Here is a 25,254-nt window from a genome sequence, read left to right on the forward strand (position 1 = left end):
TTAAAATCAACATACAAACATCACACGTTGTTTTTTAATCCCTCTCCATCTGTCATGTTGTTCTGGAGTCTCTCCGGAATGTCTTTAATGAAGAGATCATTTGTTTGAGTTAGTAACTCAGGGCACGCAGGGCCAATTTCCTGCTCGACTGCTCTGAAGCCGCCGCAGGAGAACACAAATCAACAGGGATAAGCGTCCCCACCAACAAAGGCGTGATGGAATAAATAAGACCAGGCAACATCTCCCTCTGTCATTTAAAATCTCAGTCATTTCAGACTGAGTGGAATGTACATATGGTTGTCTCACTACCTCACTCTAACATAGTCTAACAGAGATGGCTAAAGCATGTTTAGTGAAGGTAAGAACATGGTGAAATACACTGATGGGGAGGAAGAGGAGGAGAAGGCGGAGAAGAAGGAGAAGGAGCAGATGGAGGACAATTATGAGGAGGAAATGGAGGAGGTAACAGAGGTGGAAGAAAAAGAAGAGGACAATTGTGAGGAAGCTGAGAAGGAAAAAGGAGAGGACAATCATGAGGACAATGATGGTGATCATGGCTGGACAAATAGTCCAAGGACAATATCACTGTAGACAAATACCTTGAATTCCTCTGATAACTTCAGAGAAAAACAGACCTGTCTGTGATGCATCCCCTAGATGGAAGTGTTTGACAGCACTAGGAGGATGGTGTGAAAGGGCTTAGACTAAAGCCCAAACTACAGAACAAACAGGAAGAAGAGTAAAAGGTGCTAGCTACATCATACAGACGGGGTGAATAATGGAAAAGATATGTCCTGGACAGAATACCAGCATATCATATGTCAGAGGTGATAAGGGAGATACAGTGCCTTCGGAAAGTATTCAGACCCCTTGACTTTTTCCACATTTTGTTACGTTACAGTCTTATTCTAAAAATGATTAAATAAATAAAAAATTGAAAGAGACCCGAGTTCCCAATTTACAATTCTGAGTTGGATGACCATTCAAAACGTATTTTCCCAGTCGGAGCTCGTTTTTTGGCAGAGTTCCCTTTTCTCTTGAACTCACTGAAGTCAAATTTTGCAGTTCCGAGTTAACAGTTGTTTTGAGCACGGCACAAATCATGTTTCATTGACATCATGGCCAATGTTGAATGTTTATCATTTTAGGCTTAGAAAAGAGACCCTTAATCTCAGATTTGGGACCATACAGCCACTCCACTGAATAGTGGGCTAGTGATTACTTTGCAATTAATGCAGTTAGACACCGGTTCCTTCCAAACCATTCATTGTTGAATTTGCGATTTCCAACTTGTTGTGTAATGTTTTTGTCCAATGGCCGATGAGCACCGATACGTTTTTTTCTATCATTTCTCTTCGTTATTTCTCTTCACATGACAAGGATTAAAAAGGATTTGCCAGTAGATTGTCGACTTGATTCATGATGATGACTGCTAACTAAGATTTTGAAAGTATGATGTTGACATGATTAGTCCAATCAAAGCTACCGTCGATATAACGTGATGTAATTTCATCTGTGGCCAATGACCTTGAGCCTTCTTGGATGGGCACTTCTAATGTAACTCTATGGCAGCACCCAAGGGGCTTGAATTTCCAAGCTCTACTCTTAGACATGGTCTTAGACTCTTCCCCACCTGCCCTGCATGACGGATCGTCGCTGTGCTGTGGGGATGTTTTTCAGCGGCAGGGACTGGGAGCCTAGTCAGGATCGAGGTAAAGATGAACGCAGCGAAGTACAGAGAGATCCATGATAAAACCTGCTCCAGAGTGCTCAGCATCTCAGACTGGGGCAAAGGTTCACCTTCCAACAGGACAACGAATGTCCTTGAGTGGCCCAGCCAGAGCCCAGACTTGAACCCGATCGAACATCTCTGGAGAGACCTGACAATAGCTGTGCAGTGACGCTCCCCATCCAACCTGACAGAGCTTGAGAGGATCTGTGGAGAAGAATGGGAGAAACTCCCCGAATACAGGTGTGCCAAGCTCATAGCGTCATACCCAAGATGACTCGAAGCTGTAACTACTGCCAAAGTTGCTACAACAAAGGCTTGAGTAAAGCGTCTGAATATTTATGTAAATATGATATTTCAGTTTTTATTCGTAAGAAATTACACTATTTTTGAAAAACCTGTTTTTCCTTTGTCATTATGGGGTATTGTGTGTAGATTGATGATGGATTTGTTTTTAAAAAATCCATTTTTGAATAACGCTGTAGCCTAACTACATTTGGAAAAAGTCAAAGGGTCTGAATACTTCCCGAAGGCACTGTAGGCTACAATATGCCCTATTGTTATGTGTATTAGCATATTTATGTTTCCAATGTGATGGTGTTTAACCCTTTTCTGACTTTCATTCATCTGCATGTCCAACACTTGTTTTCCCCATGTTCTTTTCAGGACAACCATTTCTACAAGTTAAACACCAAACTATGTGACATAAACAGTTGCATTCATGAGTTTTATTGACAAATGTCGATAAAAAAAATAAGGTCAGCGAAAGTAGAAACATTACATGAACGCTGTAAGTACAGAAATTGTACTTAGTCAGTGACAACAGTGTGGAGTTTGGCGTCAAACTCAACTTGATATCGAGTCCCCGAGCTGACAAGGTAAAAATCTGTCGTTCTGCCCCTGAACAAGGCAGTTTGGGAGGCCGTCATTGTTAATAAGAATTTTGTTCTTAACTGACTTGCCTAGCTAAATAAAGGTTAAATAAAAATGTTTCAAAAAATATCCTCCATGTGGCTTGTGATGGTCTTTGGGTAAGATTAACTTATAAGTAGACTCATGCAAATCTCAAATGAGGATTCTGGTCTCAGTCCAGTCATGTGTTGAATGTGTACAGCTCCCCCCCCCCCAGTTGTTTGGCCCCCTGGGATCACATTTCCTGGGTACATCCTATCCTAATGACTATCAAATAGGCTCATGCAAGTGTGCAGGCCAGCATTTTACAATTGCTCTATCCTGCATAAAGATTCCGGGGGCAGGTTTCAAGAACAAAATTAAGAAACTAAATCCTTGTTTTAAAAGAATACAAACCAGAGGGGAAACAAGTTTACTGGTTAGTTTATTTTTGAAAAGCCAACATGAATCAAAGGATTAAGAATTAGAATGAGACAGGATGCATTGTTTGATCCTTCACAAAGGACTTGATTTAAAACCCAATTATTTGTGAAATGTCAAAGTCAGTTTGAAGAGAGATTTGTAACATATTGCACAAATTGGATTCTTAACATATCACATGAATTGCTAAATTCACATATCATACAAATTGCTAAATTCACATATCATACAAATTGCTAAATTCACATATCATACAAATTGCTAAATTCACATATCATACAAATTGCTAAATTCACATATCATACAAATTGCTAAATTCACATATCATACAAATTGCTAAATTCACATATCATACAAATTGCTAAATTCACATATCATACAAATTGCTAAATTCACATATCATACAAATTGCTAAATTCACATATCATACAAATTGCTAAATTCACATATCATACAAATTGCTAAATTCACATATCATACAAATTGCTAAATTCACATATCATACAAATTGCTAAATTCACATATCATACAAATTGCTAAATTCGTAACATATCACAGGAAATGGATGACGAAAAGAAGGACCGTTTTGGCTCGTGAGCACCACTTTCAAAACTACTGGCTGAAATTATACAAAAGGTTTGAGAGTGCACATTAACAAGTGGACAAGTGGATACGGTTAATTAATCACAATTTAGTAATGCCAACTGAGGCTGTTGCACAGGTTCCTGTTTAAATGCAGTTATTTTGGTTTACCTGTAGGTGGCCATGGTGCACGAGGCCCCTCGTCACCCCTTCCCCACTGTGGATGTACCTGACTACGCCCATTATACTATAGGGGCCGTCATCCTGGCTATCGGCATCACCGGCATGGTGGGCAACTTCCTGGTTATCTATGCCTTCAGCAGGTACATTTACATTTACATTTAAGTCATTTAGCAGACGCTCTTATCCAGAGCGATTTACAAATTGGAAGGGACAGTTGTTCCCTATGGTAGTGTAACTCTCTCTACCTTAGAAGAGCAGATAATCTAGGCTCTGTCGTAACCGGCCACGACCGGGAGATCCGTGGGGCGACGCACAATTGGCCTAGCGTCGTCCGGTTTAGGGAGGGTTTGGCCGGTAGGGATATCCTTGTCTCATCGAGCACCAGCGACTCCCGTGGCAGGCCGGGCGCAGTGCGCGCTAACCAAGGTTGCCAGGTGCACGGTGTTTCCCCCAACACATTGTTGCGGCTGGCTTCCGGGTTGGATGCGCGCTGTGTTAAGAAGCAGTGCGGCTTGGTTGGGTTGTGTATCGGAGGACGCATGGCTTTCAACCTTCGTCTCTCCCGAGCCCGTACGGGAGTTGTAGCGATGAGACAAGATAGTAGCTACTAAAACAATTGGATAACACGAAATAGGGGAGAAAAGGGGGTAAAATTCTAAAATTATATATATATATATTTTTTAAAGAAGAGCAGAAAATCTCATCAGTTAAAATGTGATTGGAGTTTCTTGCAGCAAGAAAATGTACAGTTAATGCTGAGGTTTATCTCGTCTCAATATCCCTCCATGTGTCATATGTGGCTCTGTAGTCTCAGTTGTTTATCAGTGTGTCTCAGTTGATCAGCATCGTGAGTCGAGAGATCAGGGTATTCATCCTCCCTCCTGAGCCCAAACATGATGTAGTGTAACTAGCGTCCATGCCATGCTTCACTTTCAATGCATTTCTCTCCCACTATGATGACTCATTCTGAATATAGACAGGCATACACACACAATCATATGCAGATATAAGTGGTACGTGTTGGACAAATTGATGGCACTAGCTCTATCCATAGCTAAAAAGTTGTCAACAATAATAAACCCTTCACCATAAAAAGAGGGGTACTACTGCACGCAATTACAGAACAATAACCATCTTTGTGTTTCCCTGTGCTGTATGTGTTGTGTTCGACAGGAGCAGGTCACTGAGGACTCCAGCCAACATGTTCATCATTAACCTGGCCATCACTGACTTCATGATGTGCATCACACAGGCACCCATCTTCTTCACCAACTCCATGCACAGGAGATGGATCTTCGGGGAGAAAGGTACTCAACACCCATCCCCGAACACGTCTGAGGCCAATATTTTCCACTCAGACACCCCCCCCCCCCCAAAAAAAAAAACTATAATTGACTTCAAACCAAAAAACATAGAAAATAGCATAGAATTATGTGGACAAATTCAGTCTTTGAATTGCGTCCGTTTCCTATAATTGACTGGTAGGGGGTGGAATGAAGGAATTGACTCAGACTGAGCTCTGAGCAGAGCTTGTGTCTTACAAGGTTAATACGTTGGACAGAAAAGGCGGGCGATGGAAAGAGGGAGAAGTCTATGAAAGGAATGTGTTTATTTATTACCATAGTCATGGAATTAAAGAACATATGAATGTAAAACTCTCAATGAGATGTTGCCTAGAGATACAGGGAAAGGCTACTTACTTCTGCAAACACCTCACACAACATCTCTACACTCTTAGAAAAAAGGGTTCCAAAAGGGTTTTTCAGCTGTCCCTGTAGGATAATCCTTTTTGGTTCCATGTAGAACCCTTTTTGGTTCCATGTAGAACCCTTTTTGGTTCCATGTAGAACCCTTTTTGGTTTCATGTAGGAACATGAAACCCAAAAGGGTTCTACCTGGTACCGAAAAGGGTTCTTCAAAGGGTTATCCTATGGGGAGAGCCGAAGAACCCTTCTAGGTTCTGGATAGCACCTTTTTTTTCTAAGAGTGTACAATAGCTGTGGGAGAAAGAAGAAGCGTTAACTGGCACAGCTGCTTTATTCTCATTCTGTAGTATAAACAGCAAGTGCTAGAATATCTTGATTTTTATTTATGAGCATGGAAGATAGATTTATTCTCGTTGAATTACAGACCTTTTGACATCATGAGGAATTATATTGAACCTAATCCATTTTTATAAGTCATAGTGATCTTCAGATCATATATCCCTAACAACCCCCTACCCCCACCTACCCTCCTACCTTATTGTTGTCGTCCAAATTAACTGGGAAAAAAATAAATAAACTGGAAATTGTGTTCAAGTGTATTTCCTGTGTCCTGGTGGGCAGCACTCATATACAACTCAATACCTGCAATTTAGGTGATTACAGATGGCTCAATCTTGATATTGAAAATTATTGTGCCAAATCTGCTTCTTCATTGATATATTCAAGAGTTTTAATATCTTTATCTATTTTTGCTCAGTTGAAATAGCCAGAACCGGAGCTGTACTGTGTATTCCCAGTTCTGCCATTGGTAAACCCAACTTACTCCAGTAAGTTAAGGCGTCAAATCTTCCCTGGCATCACCCACCATTGAGGGTGTGTAACAGCCTTAGGCTACTGCCATACCACACTAACACAAGGTATTACCCCAGACAACACATTACCCCTGGAGTGTGTGATTTGTATTAACACAGCTATGGAGTGGTCTATCATGACATATATACAAACAATGTGTTGCACAATATATATATTTTGCGAGACATTGAGGTTTTGATTGAGGTACATCACCAGTCAAAAGTTTGGACACACTACTCATTCAAGAGTTTTCTTTATTTGGACTATTTTCTACATTGTAGAATAATAGTGAAGACATCAAAAACGTTGAAATAACACATATGGAATCATGTAGTAACCAAAAAAGTATTAACAAATCAAAATAGATTTTAGATTTTAGATTCTTCAGAGTAGCCACTCTTTGCCTGGATGACAGCTTTGCACACTCTTGGCATTCTCTCAACCAGCTTCATGAAGAATGCTTTTCCAACCGTTTTAAAGGAGTTCCCACATATGCTGAGCACTTGTTGGCTGCTTTTCCTTCACTCTGCGGTCCAACTCATCCCAAACCATCTCAATTGGGTTTAGATCGGGTGATTTTGGAGGCCAGGTCTTTTGATGGAGCACTCCATCACTCTCCTTCTTGGTCAAATAGCCCTTACACAGCCTGGAGGTATGTTGGTTTATTGTCCTGTTGAAAAACAAATGATGGTCCCACTAAGTGCAAACCAGATTGGATGGCATATCTCTGCAGAATGCAGTGGTAGCCATGCTGGTTAAGTGTGCCTTGAATTCTAAATAAATCAGACAGAGTCACCAGCAAAGCTCTCCCACACCTCCTCCTCCATGCTTCACGGTGGGAACCACACATGTTGAGATCAGCCATTTACGTACTCTGCGTCTCACAAAGACACTGCGGTTGGAACCAAAAACCTCATATTTGGTCTCATCAGACCAAAGGACAGATTTTCACCGGTCTAATGTCCATTGCTCGTGTTTCTTGGCCCAAGCAAGTCTCTTCTTCTTAATGCCCTTTAGAAGGGGTTGCTTTGCAGCAATTTGACCATGAAGGCCTGATTCACACAGTCTCCTCTGAACAGTTGACATTCAGATGTATGTTGAACTCTGTGAAGCATTTATTTGGGCTGCAATTTCTGAGGCTGGTTACTTTAATTAACTTATCCTCTGCAGCAGAGGTAACTCTGGGTCTTCCTTTCCTGTGGCGGTCCTCATTTCTGCCAGTTTCATCATAGCACTTGATGGTTTTTGCGACTGCTCTTGAAGAAACTTTCAAAGGTCTTGAAATGTTCCGAATTGACTGAACAAGGCAAAAGGTGGCTACTTTGAAGCATCTCAAATATAACATACATTTTGATTTGTTTAACACTTTTTTTGGTTACTACATGATTCCATGTGTGTTTTTTCAAAGTTTTGATGTCTTCACTATTATTCTACAATTTAGAAAATAATACAAATAAAGAAAAACCCTGGGAATGAGTACTGTAGGTGTGTCCAAACTTTTGACGGATACTCTATATGTTCTGGTGTCTGCAGAGTGGAGGTGGATGGGTGTCACAACAGGGTGAGTGTTGGGTGTGAATCTGAGATGGGGTCAGTCAGTATTACCCTCTGCTAGGCCCACTCTCCCTGCAGGCTGGCCCTGTGTTTGACCTGGTTCTCTGCTGATCATTATCCAGGCTATGGAGTGACTATCACCCACAGGGGGCATTACAACACACCAACAGTACTCTGACTCTCTATCAATCTATGTTTCTTTTCTATTCCCACCTTTTATCTCAGCAGTTAACTGTACTCTCTCCGTCTCTGTGTCTTCTAGGCTGTGAGCTCTATGCATTCTGCGGGGCTCTATTTGGGATCTGCTCTATGATCACTCTGACGGTGATAGCAGTGGACCGCTACTTTGTGATCACGCGTCCGTTGGCCTCCATTGGGGTGCTCTCCAAGAAACGAGCCCTGCTCGTCCTCATGGCTGCCTGGGCCTACTCACTGGGGTGGAGCTTGCCCCCTTTCTTCGGCTGGAGTAAGTCCACACATGCATGATCATCACGCACGCACGCATCCGCACATACACACATATTGGGATGAGATCCAGTATGCCAGGGCTGTACACGCTGTATGGGAGAGTTGTGGTTGTGTCAGTGTGTGCATGTGTTAGAAAGAGCTAAAAAAGACAGCAAGATAGAAAGACAGCGAGAACGAGTGCTCCCCCTGGCTCTGTGTTCTCTCTTTGAACTCCAGTTAGCAGTAGCTTAGTTTAGGAATGAGGATTTAGGCATTGGATCAGGTGTTCTGAGCTGCCGGAGATCTTTCAGTGATAAGGAATTAAATTAAACTAGTGGGCGAACTGGCTGGAATGGGCCCCTCATAAGCCTCACATGGGCCTGTCCTTACAGTATGCTGTCCTCAGAATTACTCACACCCCATCATTGTGTGTATCTCTGGCAAATAACAAATGTGTCCAGCCCGATTCTGTCCAGCACGTTAATGGGTGATATGCTGGAAAGGACCTTGGGGTGACACTAACTCAGACAATGTGGAGGGTAGAGGGGGTTTGGGGAGAAGGATAGGGGATAGGGATAGGGATAGGGATAGGGATAGGGATAGGAGATCATGGACTGGCTACCTCCTGCAGCAGTCTGGGGCTGGGCTCTGCATGCAGGCGTGCCAACCCAGAGATGGTTTCGCAACACGAATGTCCTATCTGACAACACGAAGGGCGTCTGTCTCCTTAAACCCATCTGACGTCCCCATCTTTGCCCGTCTCCGCAGATTACCACATCATTTCATCCCCTCTGGGGAAAAAACATTAATAGCATGAAAGCAAAACAAAACTGCGCCATTATACAATTTGAGGCTTTGATCGTCCAGAGCATTTAGTTAATCAGAAGTGCTCCCTTGATCCAAACTTTGGTTTTCTTGTGTCTTCCTATTGATGCGAATGTCTTTTGCTTTCCCTGACTGATTGGTTTACCATAGCAGGGCTTCAATGGATGATGCATGATGAACAACTTGTAGATGACTTTGAAGTGGTGTTGAAGAAAGAACATTGTCTCTCTCCTTACATGTTACCCTTTTCCCCCTCTCTGTTCCCCTTCTCTCTCCTTTCTCTATCCCCTTCTCTCTCCTTTCTCTATCCCCTTCTCTCTCCTTTCTCTATCCCCTCGTCTCTCCTTCCCCTTTCCTCTTCCCCTACCCCACTCCTTCCCTCCTTTCTCTATCCCCTCGTCTCTCCTTCCCCTCTCCCTCCCTCCTTCCCTCCTTTCTCTATCCCCTCTCCCTTCCTCCTTTCCTCCTTTCTCTATCCCCTTCTCTCTCCTTTCTCTATCCCCTTGTCTCTCCTTTCTCTATCCCCTTGTCTCTCCTTCCCCTCTCCCTCCCTCCTTTCCTCCTTTCTCTATCCCCTTCGCTCTCCTTTCTCTATCCCCTTGTCTCTCCTTTCTCTATCCCCTTGTCTCTCCTTCCCTCTCCCTCCCTCCTTTCTCTATCCCCTTCTCTCTCCTTTCTCTATCCCCTTGTCTCTCCTTCCCCTCTCCCTCCCTCCTTCCCTCCTTTCTCTATCCCCTCTCCCTCCCTCCTTTCCTCCTTTCTCTCTCCTTTCTCTATCCCATTGTCTCTCCTTTCTCTATCCCCTTCTCTCTCCTTTCTCTATCCCCTTGTCTCTCCTTCCCCTTCCCTCTCCCTCCATCCTTCTCTATCCCCTTGTCTCTCCTTCCCCTTCCCTCTCCCTCCATCTTTTCTCTATCCCCTTGTCTCTCCTTCCCTTTTCCTCTCCCCTCTCCCTTACCCCCCTCCCCCTCTCCCTCCCTCCCCAAGGTGCCTATGTTCCAGAGGGTCTGTTGACTTCCTGTACATGGGACTATGTGACCTTTACCCCGTCCGTGCGTGCCTATACCATGCTGCTCTTCACCTTTGTCTTCTTCATCCCCCTGATCGTCATCATGTACTGCTACTTCTTCATCTTCAGAGCTATACGTACAACTAACAAGTGAGTGGATTTGACACCAGAGAGCTGGTTTAGAGATGTCACTGGAAGTGTCAAATTAAGTTACTGCATTGGATTCTCTGAAGCATTTCTAATTTCTCGCATGAAAATGTGCAAACAAAATGTGTGTGTGTGTGTGTGTCATAGGGCTGTAACTAAGATCAACGGCACTGCGAGTACCAGAGACTCCATTAAGAGTTTCCATCGGCTGAAGAATGAGTGGAAGATGGCTAAGATCGCTCTTATTGTCATCCTCCTCTATGTCATCTCTTGGTCCCCCTACTCTGCTGTTGCCCTGACCGCATTATCAGGGTGAGTGGTTTTGATATACTATACTACCCTACACAATACACACCCACTTCTAAAAGCATTGCCGCAGCCACAACATTCATACCTTGACCATTCAATATATCATACAATATATATTGTATAATTCTACCTTCAAGCCTAACAGCCTTCTCGCTCTGCCCTCTTCATGTCCCCTGTAGGTATACAGATTTTCTGACCCCCTACATGAACTCAGTGCCTGCTGTGATCGCCAAGGCTTCAGCCATTCACAACCCCATCATCTATGCCATCACCCACCCCAAGTACAGGTACTGTAGTCTTGCTGCCACCCCAAGTACAGGTACTGTAGTCTTGCTGCCACCCCAAGTACAGGTACTGTAGTCTTGCTGCCACCCCAAGTACAGGTACTGTAGTCTTGCTGCCACCCCAAGTACAGGTACTGTAGTCTTGCTGCCACCCCAAGTACAGGTACTGTAGTCTTGCTGCCACCCCAAGTACAGGTACTGTAGTCTTGCTGCCACCCCAAGTACAGGTACTGTAGTCTTGCTGCAACCCCAAGTACAGGTACTGTAGACTTGCTGCAACCCCAAGTACAGGTACTGTATTCTTGCTGCAACCCCAAGTACGGGTACTGTAGTCTTGCTGCAACCCCAAGTACGGGTACTGTAGTCTTGGCAACCCCAAGTACTGTAGTCTTGCTGCAACCCCAAGTACGGGTACTGGTCTTGCTGCAACTGTATTCTTGCTGCAACCCCAAGTACAGGTACTGTATTCTTGCTGCAACCCCAAGTATAGGTACTGTAGTCTTGCTGCAACCCCAAGTACAGGTACTGTAGTCTTGCTGCAACCCCAAGTACAGGTACTGTAGTCTTGCTGCAACCCCAAGTACAGGTACTGTAGTCTTGCTGCAACCCCAAGTACAGGTACTGTAGTCTTGCTGCAACCCCAAGTACAGGTACTGTAGTCTTGCTGCAACCCCAAGTACAGGTACTGTAGTCTTGCTGCAACCCCAAGTACAGGTACTGTAGTCTTGCTGCAACCCCAAGTACAGGTACTGTAGTCTTGCTGCCACAAAATAAAATATAATGGTTTCTATTGTTGCAGTATGGGTCAAATCTGCTTACCCAACCCCATTTGGAAATTCCGCTAAGCAACAAAGTCAAAGGGCTATTCTGTTGTTGTTTTTAATTTCACTAATCTGATACTGGCCAAGTGAACCATTGCATTCCATAAGAATCGATCAAATCTGAGAGAGAGGAAGGGTATAGCCCCTGTCAGCTAGCGATCAGACTGGTGTTGTCACGATACCAGAATGTTTACTTTGATACCAATACCAGGTTTAGTATCACGATACTCGATACTAAAACAATACCACAGCAAAAAAAGAAAGAGAGGACATACTTTAAAAAAATGTGTTCTTAGTTCCAAACAATTCTTACATCAGGAGATCACACCTAGTTAGCACTGTTGTTTGGTTAGCGGTGATTCTGTTGTGTACGTGTTGGAGTTTGCAGAAGAAAGACACAGGGGATTGCAACAAATAATCCTAATTCTGCCCAGTAGGCATACTGTACAGTAGGTTACTTTGTACATTGTACTTGGCTAGATTCTACAGTTGAGACAATAACCAAGTGTTCACCCGCCTTCCCACTGGACACAGACGTCATTTAAACATCAACTTTTGATTTACATTTGTTTGAGTTGTCAACTCAATGTGAAATCAATGTGAAAAACTGTCACCATGTCATTGGATTAACTGTAGGTTAAAAGTTGGTTGGAAGAAAAGGGTCACTTCCCTTAATTTAATGACTTTTTGCAAATCCAATCAGTTTTCCACGTTGATTCAATGGCATCACATATGTTTTGGTTGAAATGACGTGGAAACAACGTTGATTCAACCAGATTTTGTTTTGGTAAAAAAGCTGTGGGATGGGCCTGGAGAAATATAACTCTCAAATTTACAGACAGAGCTATGGATGCAAGGACTGAACATCCATGATATCAAAATTATAGTTGTAATCATGTCTTGGGGCTAAACAGTGTTTGTTTACATTTTGGGTATATAACATACATTTATTAGTCCAAAAAGGGATGTAGCAACCAAAGATTCCAGCTTTAACTTTTAATTGAGAATATCAGGAATCAAGGTAAGACACAGATGCAGACTGTTTGAAGTAACAATGTTGATGGTAACCACAGGGGCAGGGGTCGATGAGCAGAGGCCAAGGTACAGGACGGCAGGCAGGGTCAGAGACAGGCAGTGGTCAGGCGGGCGGGTACAGAGTCAGAATAAGCAAAGGTCAAAAACCAGGGTGAGAAATAGAGAGGCTAGGGTAAAACAGGAGCTCCCACACATGCTGAGCACTTGTTGGCTGCTTTACCTTCATTCTCTCAAACAATTGTCATCATCACTAGTTAACACAGTAACAAAGTCCTAATTATGGCAAAAATTTGACTTTTTAAAGCTAACCCTAACTAATGAAGGCCAAGTTTGATGCGTTGGTCCACCAGGCCATCAGCACATTTGGGGGGGACGATGACGACACTCGAAGTCAATCTTAAATTAATCGTCCTTTATTTGTCAGCACGCTGGAAAGGTTCCAACCAACTCAATGCACCAATATACACATGTCAATCAGGAGCTCTGCCAAGGCAGACACAGCAGTTGTCTTATATACGGCTATACACAGACAAAACTGAGATATCTTTCGTTCTCGTTCTCAAAACAAGGTCCAGGTGTACTGCCAAATTGCAGCTACTGATAGTGAGGATTCGCTCAGTCAGCCACTTGCATGAACACACGGAAATTGGTTTATAGAACAGCACATGAATAGAACACAGAAATTAGTTATCAGAAAAGCACAAAATGGGTTATGTCACATTTGACATGGGTGTTTATGTCACACAGTTATGCCACATTTATGAACCCTTTTTAAAGCATGATATACGGTTATAGATACTTTAACACATTTATGTAGTGCTTATGAAGGCATTATGAAGGCTTTGAGGCCTTTATAAGCTGAACGTAATTTAAATCAGAACCATAAACTGAATACATTTTAGAATAAATTCAAACCATTAAGTTGATTTTTGAAATCTGAGACATATTTGGTAGAAGATCCAAAAGTAACAAATTATAATACTGGACCGTTTTTCATGTTCTGGTATTTAAAAACTACCATTGTTTTCATACACTGTGCAACTCTAGATCAGACTAAACTTTCCTCTCTACAATCACTCATTAACCTGGATGTTAATACAACTGGACATTATTTTATTCTCACCACACAGGAAGGATGCCAAGGGTTAATAAACTGGATAGGGCACCTAGATTGTTTCCTCTGACATGATACATCAGGCCAAGTCCCTGCCATGTTCTGTCCCATCAGACTGCCTATGTTGTCGCCTTGTACTGTATGGTACTTTGCCTTTCTGTCTTATGCTAGAGGAAATATATCAGTTAACCTCTGGACCTACATCTCCTAAATCTGCCCCCTGCACTCTTGATCTTCAGGATGGCCATAGCCAAGTACATCCCATGCCTGGGGTTTTTGCTGTGTGTACGTAGACGCGACCTGCAATCCACCAACAGCAGCTTCATGTCCACCCGGCGATCCACTGTCACCAGCCAGACCTCCGACATCGGCGACCGCTTACACCGCACCAGCACTGTCAAGTCCCGCCTCTCTTCTGCCTCCGACAGCGAATCGGTATGAATAAATATGTCCTGATATGAAATCATGAGGTGTGTGTGTGTGTGTGTGTGTGTGTGTGTGTGTGTGTGTGTGTGTGTGTGTGTGTGTGTGTGTGTGTGTGTGTGTGTGTGTGTGTGTGTGTGTGTGTGTGTGTGTGTGTGTGTGACGTTTATGTAATGGTTCCATCCCCCCAGGCCTGGACAGATACTGAGGCTGACCTCTCCAGTATGGGCTCCTGGCCGGCTAGCCGCCAGGTGTCCTGTGATATCAGTAAGGTCACCGCCGAGCTCCCACACTTCAAGCCCTCCAGCTCCAAGTCCAAGATGAAGAGCCACGACTCTGGTATCTTTGAGAAGGTAACTAATACATCAAGGCAAGGTCAGGTCAAGCCTGCTCCCTGTCCTCTTTCACATGTGTGACAACGTACCGAATGTGTGGAGGATATTTTGGGCTCTAGAGGCAGAACAGTGTGAATGCGTTGTCTAACACAGTAAAGGTCAGTAAGTAAGCCAATTTAGGGTTTAAAAAAAAATCCCACTTGCACTTATGTGCTCATCTCCCAACATCAATACACATTAATGCCACCAATGATACCTAACATTCAGTGCCTCTACCTGGGAAGCACCTAATCAAACAGTAACACACTTGCTGTACTGTAATGCAACAAGATTCGTAGGAGAATTAGTCAAGAACTAAGTACACATTTCCATCATAAAGGATTCTTCTGTGTAGTCCGCCACAAATCTATTAAACCAACTATTGGCTTGGAAAGCACCCCTGGATTTGTCAGCCAATCGCATGGCTCCTAAATTAATCTGGCACCTTGTTACAGACAGAATGGTAAGATGAATCCACAGCAGAGGGGTCACTCCAGGGAGGAAGCTTTAGGAGGGCTTTGCTGTACCATAGACGTCTAATCCAATTTTGACATTTTTGAAACGTGTTCATCTTTACGGCGTCTTTCAGTGTTACTATTTCAAATGTGATGTCACCTGCTAAAGCAGTGTTTTATTAACTGTGGTATAGGGTGCCCCCATGAGAACACAAGCTAGCTCTATGGAGCACAGTACTTGTAGAGGCAATCTGTATCGGAGGATAAGAATCTATTTTTTAAATGTATGAGCAATCGTATAGGGGTCAGCAGACATATTTCTGTAAAGCGGATATATAGAGATAGCTGATGTGTCTTATCAGGGTTCATTACAAATAAAAATGGTATTTTAAATGTGTCTTACATCTCTTTACAACATATTGTGATACAATTATAATCTTTATTGAGAGTTTAGATTTCACTGTTAATTAAATGTCCCCCTTTGCACTCTAAAAAGAAAAGGTTCCTGGAGTATCCTTCTTTCTTTAAATTAAAACTGTGGGGGAACCCCTATTAGCTCATCAAAGAACCCTTGATAAAATGTTATTTGAAGAACCTTGTGGGGGAACCCCTATTAGATCTTCAAAGAACCCTTGAAAAAGGTTATTTAAGGAACCTTGTGGGGGAACCCCTAAGTTCTTCGAAAAACTTTTCTCAAAGGTTATAATGGTTCCTCTAAGAACCTTTTGGGGTTAATTTTTTTTACTCCCTGTCCCTATCCCCCCTTATACAAAAATATTTTAATGACAATATTGATTTAAATAATTCATTGTTAATATGGTGGCACCACAAATGTGAATGAACAATTTACCAAACAAAACACACAAAAAAACATTGGAACATTTCTGCAGACATGTCAGAACATAATAAATAATACATTTACTTTGTATAGTGCTTTTCACTCTCATGGTGAAAATATAAAATACAATAAAAACAACATACATTAAAAATGAATTAAAGTAAACTAACAATATTGTAGACTTGATGCTAAATACAGATTGGATTTTTTTGCTTTTGTGTGTGTGTGTGTGCGCACGTGTGTGTGTGCGCACGTGTGTGTGTGTGTGTGTGTGTGTCCAACAACCACTTGCCCAACAACCACTTATTTATGTTAGGAAGTTTGCTATCTTTATGACCGGCCCTGGTAACTTTACCCCAACTTCCCTTATACCCAGAACACCGCAACTTAAGAACATCACAAATGTTCAGCTGTAGTTTTATATAAGCATGCACACTTATGTTTATGAAGAAACAGATTATTTGTGCCGAGACATACCTTGCCACGGACATAAAGGCCACTCGGGTCCTCATTGAAGCGTAAGGACAAGAGCAGGATCGCTGCTAGGGTCTCGAGTCCTGGGGAAAAGTAAAGTAAAGATCTTACTACATTTGCAAAAAAAATGTGTGTTACAATTCTATTACAAAATACATATTTTGTATGTACTATGTACTGTATAGGCTACATTAGAGAAAGGGAAGGAATAAGAGCAAATACCCGTGCGCCTCTTCTGTATTGTCCTTCAGGCCCTGTCGAAATAGCAGGTCCTCACCCATGCCTCGCCTCTCTACCGCTGCTATTATTTTGCCACTAGCCTTGCAGAGTCCTTGAATTATCTTTTTGTCTATATCCATTCCATGGACTTGATTCATTTCTGAGAAGATCTGAAAAGATAATTTGCACATATTTTTTTTTTTTCTGGAGGTTTAACTTGATTCGCATAGATTTAAAAAATAGCAAATGTGTAACCGAACTAAAAAAAAGTGAGAGTTTGTTTCATATTCATGATCCAGTGAGCATATTTTGACAATAAAATGACTGTTACTTACTTGGTTCAAAAGTGGTGTAGCAGACAGGCCCCCCCAAGTAGCTCTACATCATGCTCGCCATTCGTCACCTATGACACAAATACACATATGCACAGGTAAAGCACCTGATTTTTAAATTATGTTCCCACTTCATTGGATAGTCGCATATACTGTATGGTCCATATATACTCAAACGATTAGCTGCAACTTTGTTGACAAGCAAACACCTGCTGGAACTAAGGTTAGGTTTAGGGGTAGGGGTAAGGTTAACCATAAACCCTGGCTGCCTTTGATGCTGGGCCTGCATTCACATCAGAACTCATATTCTGTGTGAATTTAACTCTGATGACTGCAAACTTTTTTTTCTCAATCATCCCATGCCACGATTCCTTCGTAAAGGATAATTGTAGTAATGACCAAGTGTACAAAAACGTAATAAAAATATCACTCACATATCCTTGTCCTGTACAGTCCCTTAGAAATGGGTACTTGGCCACCAATGATGTCACTATATAGTCTGCTTGTAGGGTACCTTTGAAAAGGGTAGATCAATGTGGTGTTCCATTACAGCATAACACATCCTATGACTACACACAAATCAAATCAAATCGTATTGGTCACATACACATATTTAGCAGATGTCATTGCGGGTGTAGTGAAATGTTTGTGTTTCTAGCTCCAACAGTGCAGTAATAACTAAACACACACACACACAAACTCACATGATGTACCAAATGTATAAACTTCCCAGGTATATGTGCACGTGATATCAACTAAAATCTGGATGATTTGTCTCCTCCACTTGGACCAATCAGTGGGAAAGTTGGAACTCTTCACTCTGTTGGTTGAGTTTACACTGCAGGGCTGTGGGGAACTCAGGAAGGGTGCATATTGTGGGCCACAGTTTTGTGTTGGTTGGTGGATGCTGGTTATTGGTTGGTTGTTGGCTTGTAGCAAATTGTGGTGGGTTGGTCTTTTTGGAGTGGTACTGTGATTCCTAAGCATGTGTTCTTTGACTGCTCCCAGCATTGTCTCATCTGGTGTCTTTTGGCATGTGTCTTTGCAATGTTTTTGTAGTCACAGATGACATGTGCAATTCTCTTGAAGTGCTGATGTTTGGCTTCAAAGCACATACACGACAGATGGATAAGTGGTCCTTATGCCATCAGCAGTCGGTAGTAATGGTTCGGAAAGTGCATCTTGGGTGTTTGCTTGTTTGGGAAAAGCATGAAATTGAAAAAGCATGAAATTCCATTATTTTCTCTTCCAGGTATGGTGCCCAAGACCTTTTGATAGTAGGTGCCATTATTATGTCCCCAAGTTATCTCAGTAACAGGCACACTTCCCATGCATCGCAGCTGGCTATTTGCCACCCAATCATTAGCATTTCTCAGATGCACTCCCAACCAGATGTCCATTATTCCTCAGGACGCGCTCAGATAGTGGTGTTTGTCTGGATGATCTGTCGTAGTTGCCATTCGGGAAGTCATCAATCTCGTCATTTAGCGGAGCAACAGTGATTTGTTTTGTCTTCACAAGCTCGTGTAACACCATCCAGGTATGATGCCCTCAAGGAAGTCATGCATCACACCGAGGGGAATAAATAGATAAAGGGTAAAGGTGCATATGTCATCTCAGAGACATAGCACGGACTTCTAACACCATAGACTCTGGCATTTTCGGGGTTTTCTTGGACTGCCTGCAGGTGGTAGCTGTAATTTGTTGAGTCGCGCATGGTGAGCTCTCGACCTTGGTTGCTGTGCAAAAGCCGCAGGGCCAGACGGATTACCGGGAGGTGTATTCCGAGCATGCGCTGACCAACTGGCAAGTGTCTTCACAGACATTTTCAACCTTTCCCTGTTTGAGTCTGTAATACCAACGTGTTTCAAGCAGACCACCATAGTCGCTGTGCCCAAGAACACGAAGGCAATCCGCCTAAATGACTACCGACCCGTAGCACTCAACGTCTGTAGCCATGAAGTGCATTGAAAGGCTGGTCATGGCTCACATCAACACCATTATCGCAGAAACCCTAGACCCACTCCAATTTGCATACCGCCCCAACAGATCCACAGATGATGCAATCTCCATTGCACTCCACACTGCCCTTTCCCACCTGGACAAAAGAAACACCTATGTGAGAATGCTATTCATTGACTACAGCTCAGCGTTCAAAACCATTGAGCCCTCAAATCACTAAGCTAAGGACCCTGGGACTAAACACCTCCCCCTGCAACTGGATCCTGGACTTCCTGACGGGCCGCCCCCAGGTGGTAAAGGTAGGTAACAACGAGTGACGCAGCGGTCTAAGGCACTGCATCTCAGTGCAAGAGGTGTTACTACAGTCCTTGGTTCGAAACCAGGCTATATCACATCCGGCCGTGATTGGAAGTCCCATAGAGCGGCGCACAATTGGCTCAGCGTCGTCCAGGTTAGGGGAGGGTTTGGCCGATGTCGGCCGTCATTGTAAATAAGAATTTTTCTTAACTGACTTTCCTAGTTTAACAAAAATGATGATCCTCCACTATACTGCCCTGCACAATCACACAATACTTCTCTCTGATCTTCACCATAAACATGCAGAGGTTTCTCATAAGGCCTCTAACTAGGTCTTCAGTTTTGAAGTCCACCGACTCAACAACATTAGTTGCAGGCGCCCACGCGAGATCAGAGTCGTCATCATTCACATTTTCCTTAATGTAGTCAGGCACAGGAATTACAGAACCATTAGGTCTACTTGTCAGCAAATGATTGTGTTTTTTTGTATATATGTGTCCTATGTGAAGAAAAGCATTTGCATGAAAACATGTAACCTCCAAGTCCACATGTTAACAGGAACCCTTGATACAGACCAATGTGGCGAATCCGTTTTATGATTCCTCAAAAAATGCTTGTTGCAATATTGTGCAGTTAGCAGGCATTTTGACTGGTTTTGACTGATAGGTAGCTTAGCATTTAAAGCATTCCAATTGTCCAGCCGACAAGGTGAAAAAAATGTGTCATTTGGTCCTTGAGCATAGCAGTTATAACACCCCCACAACAAGAGCTGCGTGGTAGTTGGGTTAAAAGCAGAAGTGAAGTTTTGGTTGGACCTAGCATGCAATTGATTTTTTTATTTAAATGTAAAACCTTGGAAAGGAGAGATGTCGTCCTCCAACTGATTTTGCTGAAGCCACTGGCAGACATCCTCCACTGACCATCCAGATACTTCAGAATTTCTGAAAATAAACAACAAAATCAGGTTTCATGCCGGAGTCCAGTTAGGCTATGCAAAGGCACTACATACCCTGTCCCGGAATACCCATGAAATTACCCAAAACCAACTAAAAGACACTTTGTTGTCCCATTTGAATGCAATTGTTATGCTAATAGATGTCAGTTTGTATTGACTGCTATGTAGGTTAAATTCACACTTCAAATGCAGCTGTCCTACAACATATCCTTACCTTCTTCTTGATCCCAATTGCATTGTGTCCATGTTCTGTATTATATATTTTGTAGTAACAGCAAAAGGTTACAGTGAAACCAAGGAAAAGGGCAGCAGCTGCCATCACTAACCTCAGTTACTGCTTTTTACCTTTGGACATACAAATAATTCTATTAACACAAGTTTTTGTATATTAAAAAAATCGTAATGGAAACATCTTCCAATGGGTGTACCAAGCAAGAAGGCAGTAACTGCCGTCTAGGGTCAGGTCAGAGGTCAGGGTCAATATGAATAAAAAATAAGTCCTTGCCGCTGAAAAGCATCCCAACAGCATGATGCTGCCACAACCATGCTTTACTGTAGAAATGGTGCCAGGTTTCCTCCAGATGTGACTCTAGGCATTCAGGCCAAAGAGTTCAATCTTGGTTTCATCAGAACAGAGAATATTGAGTCCTTTAGGTGCCTTTTGGCAAACTCCAAGTGAGCTGTCATGTGCCTTTTACTGAGGAGTGGCTTCCATCTGGCCACTCTACCATGAAGGCCTGATTGGTGGAGTGCTGCAGAGATGGTTCTCCCAACTCCAAAGAGCAACTCTGGAGCTCTGTCAGAGTGACCATCGTGTTCTTGGTCACCTCCCTGACAAGGTCCTTCTCCCCCGATTGCTCAGTTTGGCTGGGCGGCCAGCTCTAGGAAGAGTCTTGGTGGTTCCAAACTTCTTACATTTCAGAATGGAGGCCACTGTTTTTGGGGGACCTTCAATGCTGCAGAAATATTTTGGTACCTTTCCCCAGAACTGTGGCTTGACCCAATCCTGTCACTGAGCTCTATGGACAATTCATTCGACCTCATGGCTTGGTTTTAGCTCTGACATGCACTGTCAACTGTGAGACCTTATATAGACAGGTGTGTACCTTTCCAAATCATGTCCAATCAATTGAATTTACCGCAGGTGGATTCCAATCCAGTTGTAGAAACATCTTTAAAACCTCTCAAGGTTGTTGCGAATTTTCGCAGCTTTTTGTAAATATCGCACAACATTTCAGCGCCCTGCTACTCATGCCAGGAATATAGTATATGCATATGATTAGTATGTGTGGATAGAAAACACTCAGACGTTTCTAAAACTGGTTAAATCACGGCTGTGACTATAACAGAACATGCGTTTCATCGAAAAGTGCAGGAAAATCTGATCACTGAAAATGGAAAAATATATCCATCCGCCACTTCAACCCATTGTTAAAGGCGAACCACATTAAATGGGGCTGAGGTTGCAATACCTACAGCTTCCACACGATGTCAACAGTCTTGTCATTTGACTACGATTTGTTTCTTGGTCAAACGAAGAAGAGACAAGCCATTTGTTCAGGTCTCCGACCGGATATTTTGGTTGAGATTTACCCGGACATTATTTCCAGACGGACAGCTAAAGAATATACATCGCCTCGTGATCAATTTGATCGCTTATTAACCTTTACTAATACCTAAAGTTGCATTACAAAAGTACTTCGAAGTGTTTTGTGAAAGTTTATCGTCGACTTTTTTAATTTAAAAATTACGTTACGTTAGAAAACGCAAAATTTTTTTTTGTTCACACAGTCTTCATAGATCGATATCTAGGCTATATATGGACCGATTTCATCGAAAAAAGACCCCAAATGATGTTTATGGGACATCTAGGAGTGCCAAGAAAGAAGTTTGTCAAAGGTAATGAATGTTTTATATTTTATTTCTGCATTTTGGGTAGCGTTTTGGGTAGCCCAGGCTACCGCAATATCTGTCGTTAGGTGACGTTGCAGTATTTTGGGGGTACATGCTATCAGATAATAGCTTCTCATGCTTTCGCCGAAAAGCATTTTACAAATCTGACTTGGTGGATAGATTCACAACGAGTGTAGCTTTAATTCACTACCTTGAATGTGTATTTTAATGAAAGTTTAATGACAGTCTGAGTTTTATCAAAAACTATAGGTGGCGCTCTGAAACTCCGCTGAGTGGTGTTCCTGCCAGGGAACTGTATTCTGCTACATCCTTAAGAAGATGATCAAGGGAACAGGATGCACCTGAGCTCAATTTTGAGTCTCATACCAAAGGGTCTGAATGCTTATGTCCTTCTGTAGCTCAGTTGGTAGAGCATGGCGCTTGTAACGCCAGGGTAGTGGGTTCGATTCCCGGGACCACCCATACGTAGAATGTATGCACACATGACTGTAAGTCGCTTTGGATAAAAGTGTCCGCTAAATGGCATATATTATTATTATTATTATTATTAAATGAGGTATCTGTTTTTTATTTTTAATACATTTGCAAGAATTTCTAAAAACCTCTTTTAGATTTGACGTTATGGGGTATTGTGTGTAGATTGATGAAGACATTTCTTTATGTATTATTTTTTATATTTATTTATCTATTCTCCAAGATGGCATTGCAGTCAGACGTCCTTTGTCCTCGTCTTGTCATGTCCCGTATATATATATATTTACATCTTTCTTCACATATCTTTTATGTATTTTCTTTTCTAAAAACTCAACTTCAAAACATTCTCCTGCAACCCGCCTCACCAATTAAAAAAAAGTATTATTTACCTCAAATCTGAAATCCACAATAGAAGCTAACCAGAAGCTAGCCAGAAGCTAACCAGAAGCTAACCAGAAGCTAGCCAGAAGCTAGCCAGAAGCTAGCCAGTTTACTGGCTAACATTAGTATTCAGCTAACCACGGTTGATGGTCATCAGCTATCCTTTAGCTCGAAAAGCTATCGGCAGTTTTGTACAACGTGACTCAGACCAGAACATACCGGACCTATGTTTTCTCTCCATATCCCCGGATTTCAACTAAAAGCTCTGGACATTTATACCTGGATCTCGCAGCTAGCTAGCTGCTATCCCTGTGACTATTGGCGTACGTCGATCCCGGAGCAAACATAAATTATTCCAGAGCTAGCCAGCTGAAGAGTTCCATCTGTCACGCCTTGGTCTTAGTATTTTGTGTTTTCTTTATTATTTGTTCAGGCCAGGGTGTGACATAGGTTTATTGTGTTGTCGTATTGGTTTTTTTGTAGGCATTGGGATTGTGGCTGATTAGGGGTGTGTCTAGCATAGGCTTGGCTGCCTGAGGCGGTTCTCAATCAGAGTCAGGTGATTCTCGTTGTCTCTGATTGGGAACCATATTTAGGTAGCCTGGGTTTCACTGTGTATTTCGTGGGTGATTGGTTCCTGTCTCTGTGTCGTTTCACCAGATAGGCGCGGTCACTTTGGTTTTTCTTTTTACTTGTTTTGGAAGAAGAGAACGAGCGCCATTCTCCTTGCGGAGATGGTGCTAAATACATCAACACGGTCGGTCCCTGGGATTCGGCTGGCCAACACGATTCGGTTTGCTTGGAAGGAAAAGGAGTTGGAGCCTTTAGGACGGGAATCGTTTGGAAGGATAATATTGATGGGGATTCTAAAGCTGACGGTGAAGGACGTGTTTTGTTTCCAAGGCAACTCATTGGAGGGAGCATACGACGTGGCGCTATATACAGAGGAAAAACATGATGATATCCTGAGGATGGCAAGAGCAGTGGGAGGTGAGAGGCCGATGTGCCACTACGAAATAACAAGCCTGGCGAAGAATAACTTTAGGGTTGTAACTGTCAACATTTACAACCCTTACGTTAAGGACGAAGAGGTGAGGGCTTTTCTGGGGAGATACATGGATAACGTCTCCTCAGCAAGGCACCTCAAAGACTCCCTTGGGTTTTGGAATGGGAGGAGAGGATTCCAGGCCCTCCTCAGAGAGGACCCAAGGGGACAAGGTGGCTACCTCCATCCTCCTGCTATGTTCTCCCTAGGGGCTGACAGGGGGACGTTGTTTTATGCACGTCAGCCCCCATTTTGCAGGCGCTGTATGGCCTACGGTCTCATATTCGCCTCATGCAATGCAAGAAATCACGGGATCACGAGGCGAGGAATTGTGACAAGCCTAAGACGTGCCATGGGTGTGGCTCATCAGCACACCTGTGGAGGGGATGCCCGGCCCGTCAGAGGTCATATGCGTCTGCGGCTGGGGGGGGGAGCAGGAGCGGGGGATGGGGGAAGAAGAGGAGGGGAAGGAAGCACGCCTCATGACCAGAGTTCAGGTCCAGAGGGGAAGGCGACAAGGAAGGAGGAGGAGCCAGAAGCGGCGGATGGAAGAGAGAAGGAAACGGAAGGCACGGGAGTAGAAGAACCAGAAAAAGCGGCGGAAGAAGGCAACCGAGTGGAGGAGCATGAGAGAGAAGAAAGCGAGGGAGCAGTGGCGGAGAAGGAGACGGTGGAAGAGAAAGTGGACTGGGGGGAAAGTGCCCTGGTGGAAGAGATGAGGGGTATGGTGGAGGAGCTGGCGGGGGGGGGGGTGGTATCTCTCCACTGCCGCCATCACCAAAGAAGAGTATGAAGAGGAGGGGGCGATTGGCCGACAGTGAGGGGGAAGGGATGGCCAAGAGAGTAATGGGGTGGGAGAAACCTCTGGGTTGCTGCTGGTTTCCCCAGGCCCTCAATTTCTGTTGGGTGGGGACACACATAACAAGACTCAGGACTGGGTACAAGAGGAGGTGGGGAGTTTTTTGTTTGGGGACTCAGCCTCCCCAATTTCTTCCAAACCAGCTGCAACACTGGGGAGGGGGAGGATTGTGGGGGTAGACCCAGGGTGCAGGGCACCCCGGAGCCAAACACTATTCCTGCATCCTGAGATGGTGTGATGGAGGAAGAGGGGGGGATGTCGGGATTACGGATGGTGTTCTCACCGGTAGATATGGAGCAGGGGAGCATCGGATGAGTCTCCTG

At 43.3% G+C, this 25,254-nt stretch overlaps 1 protein-coding gene across 1 annotated transcript in view; it reads left to right on the forward strand.

The window, feature by feature from the left end:
- Positions 1 to 25,254, forward strand: part of opn4a (opsin 4a (melanopsin)) — a 69,620-nt gene that overhangs the window by 37,197 nt on the left and 7,169 nt on the right. The window contains exons 2-9 of the mRNA XM_046357894.1: positions 3,821 to 3,966; positions 5,000 to 5,133; positions 8,201 to 8,404; positions 10,198 to 10,369; positions 10,514 to 10,678; positions 10,855 to 10,962; positions 14,169 to 14,364; positions 14,544 to 14,705. Of these exons, the coding sequence (XP_046213850.1) occupies positions 3,821 to 3,966; positions 5,000 to 5,133; positions 8,201 to 8,404; positions 10,198 to 10,369; positions 10,514 to 10,678; positions 10,855 to 10,962; positions 14,169 to 14,364; positions 14,544 to 14,705 (1,287 nt within the window). The remainder of the gene's footprint in view (positions 1 to 3,820; positions 3,967 to 4,999; positions 5,134 to 8,200; positions 8,405 to 10,197; positions 10,370 to 10,513; positions 10,679 to 10,854; positions 10,963 to 14,168; positions 14,365 to 14,543; positions 14,706 to 25,254) is intronic.

This window comes from Oncorhynchus gorbuscha, linkage group LG08, assembly GCF_021184085.1.
Source record: "Oncorhynchus gorbuscha isolate QuinsamMale2020 ecotype Even-year linkage group LG08, OgorEven_v1.0, whole genome shotgun sequence".
Lineage (NCBI taxonomy): Eukaryota > Metazoa > Chordata > Actinopteri > Salmoniformes > Salmonidae > Oncorhynchus > Oncorhynchus gorbuscha.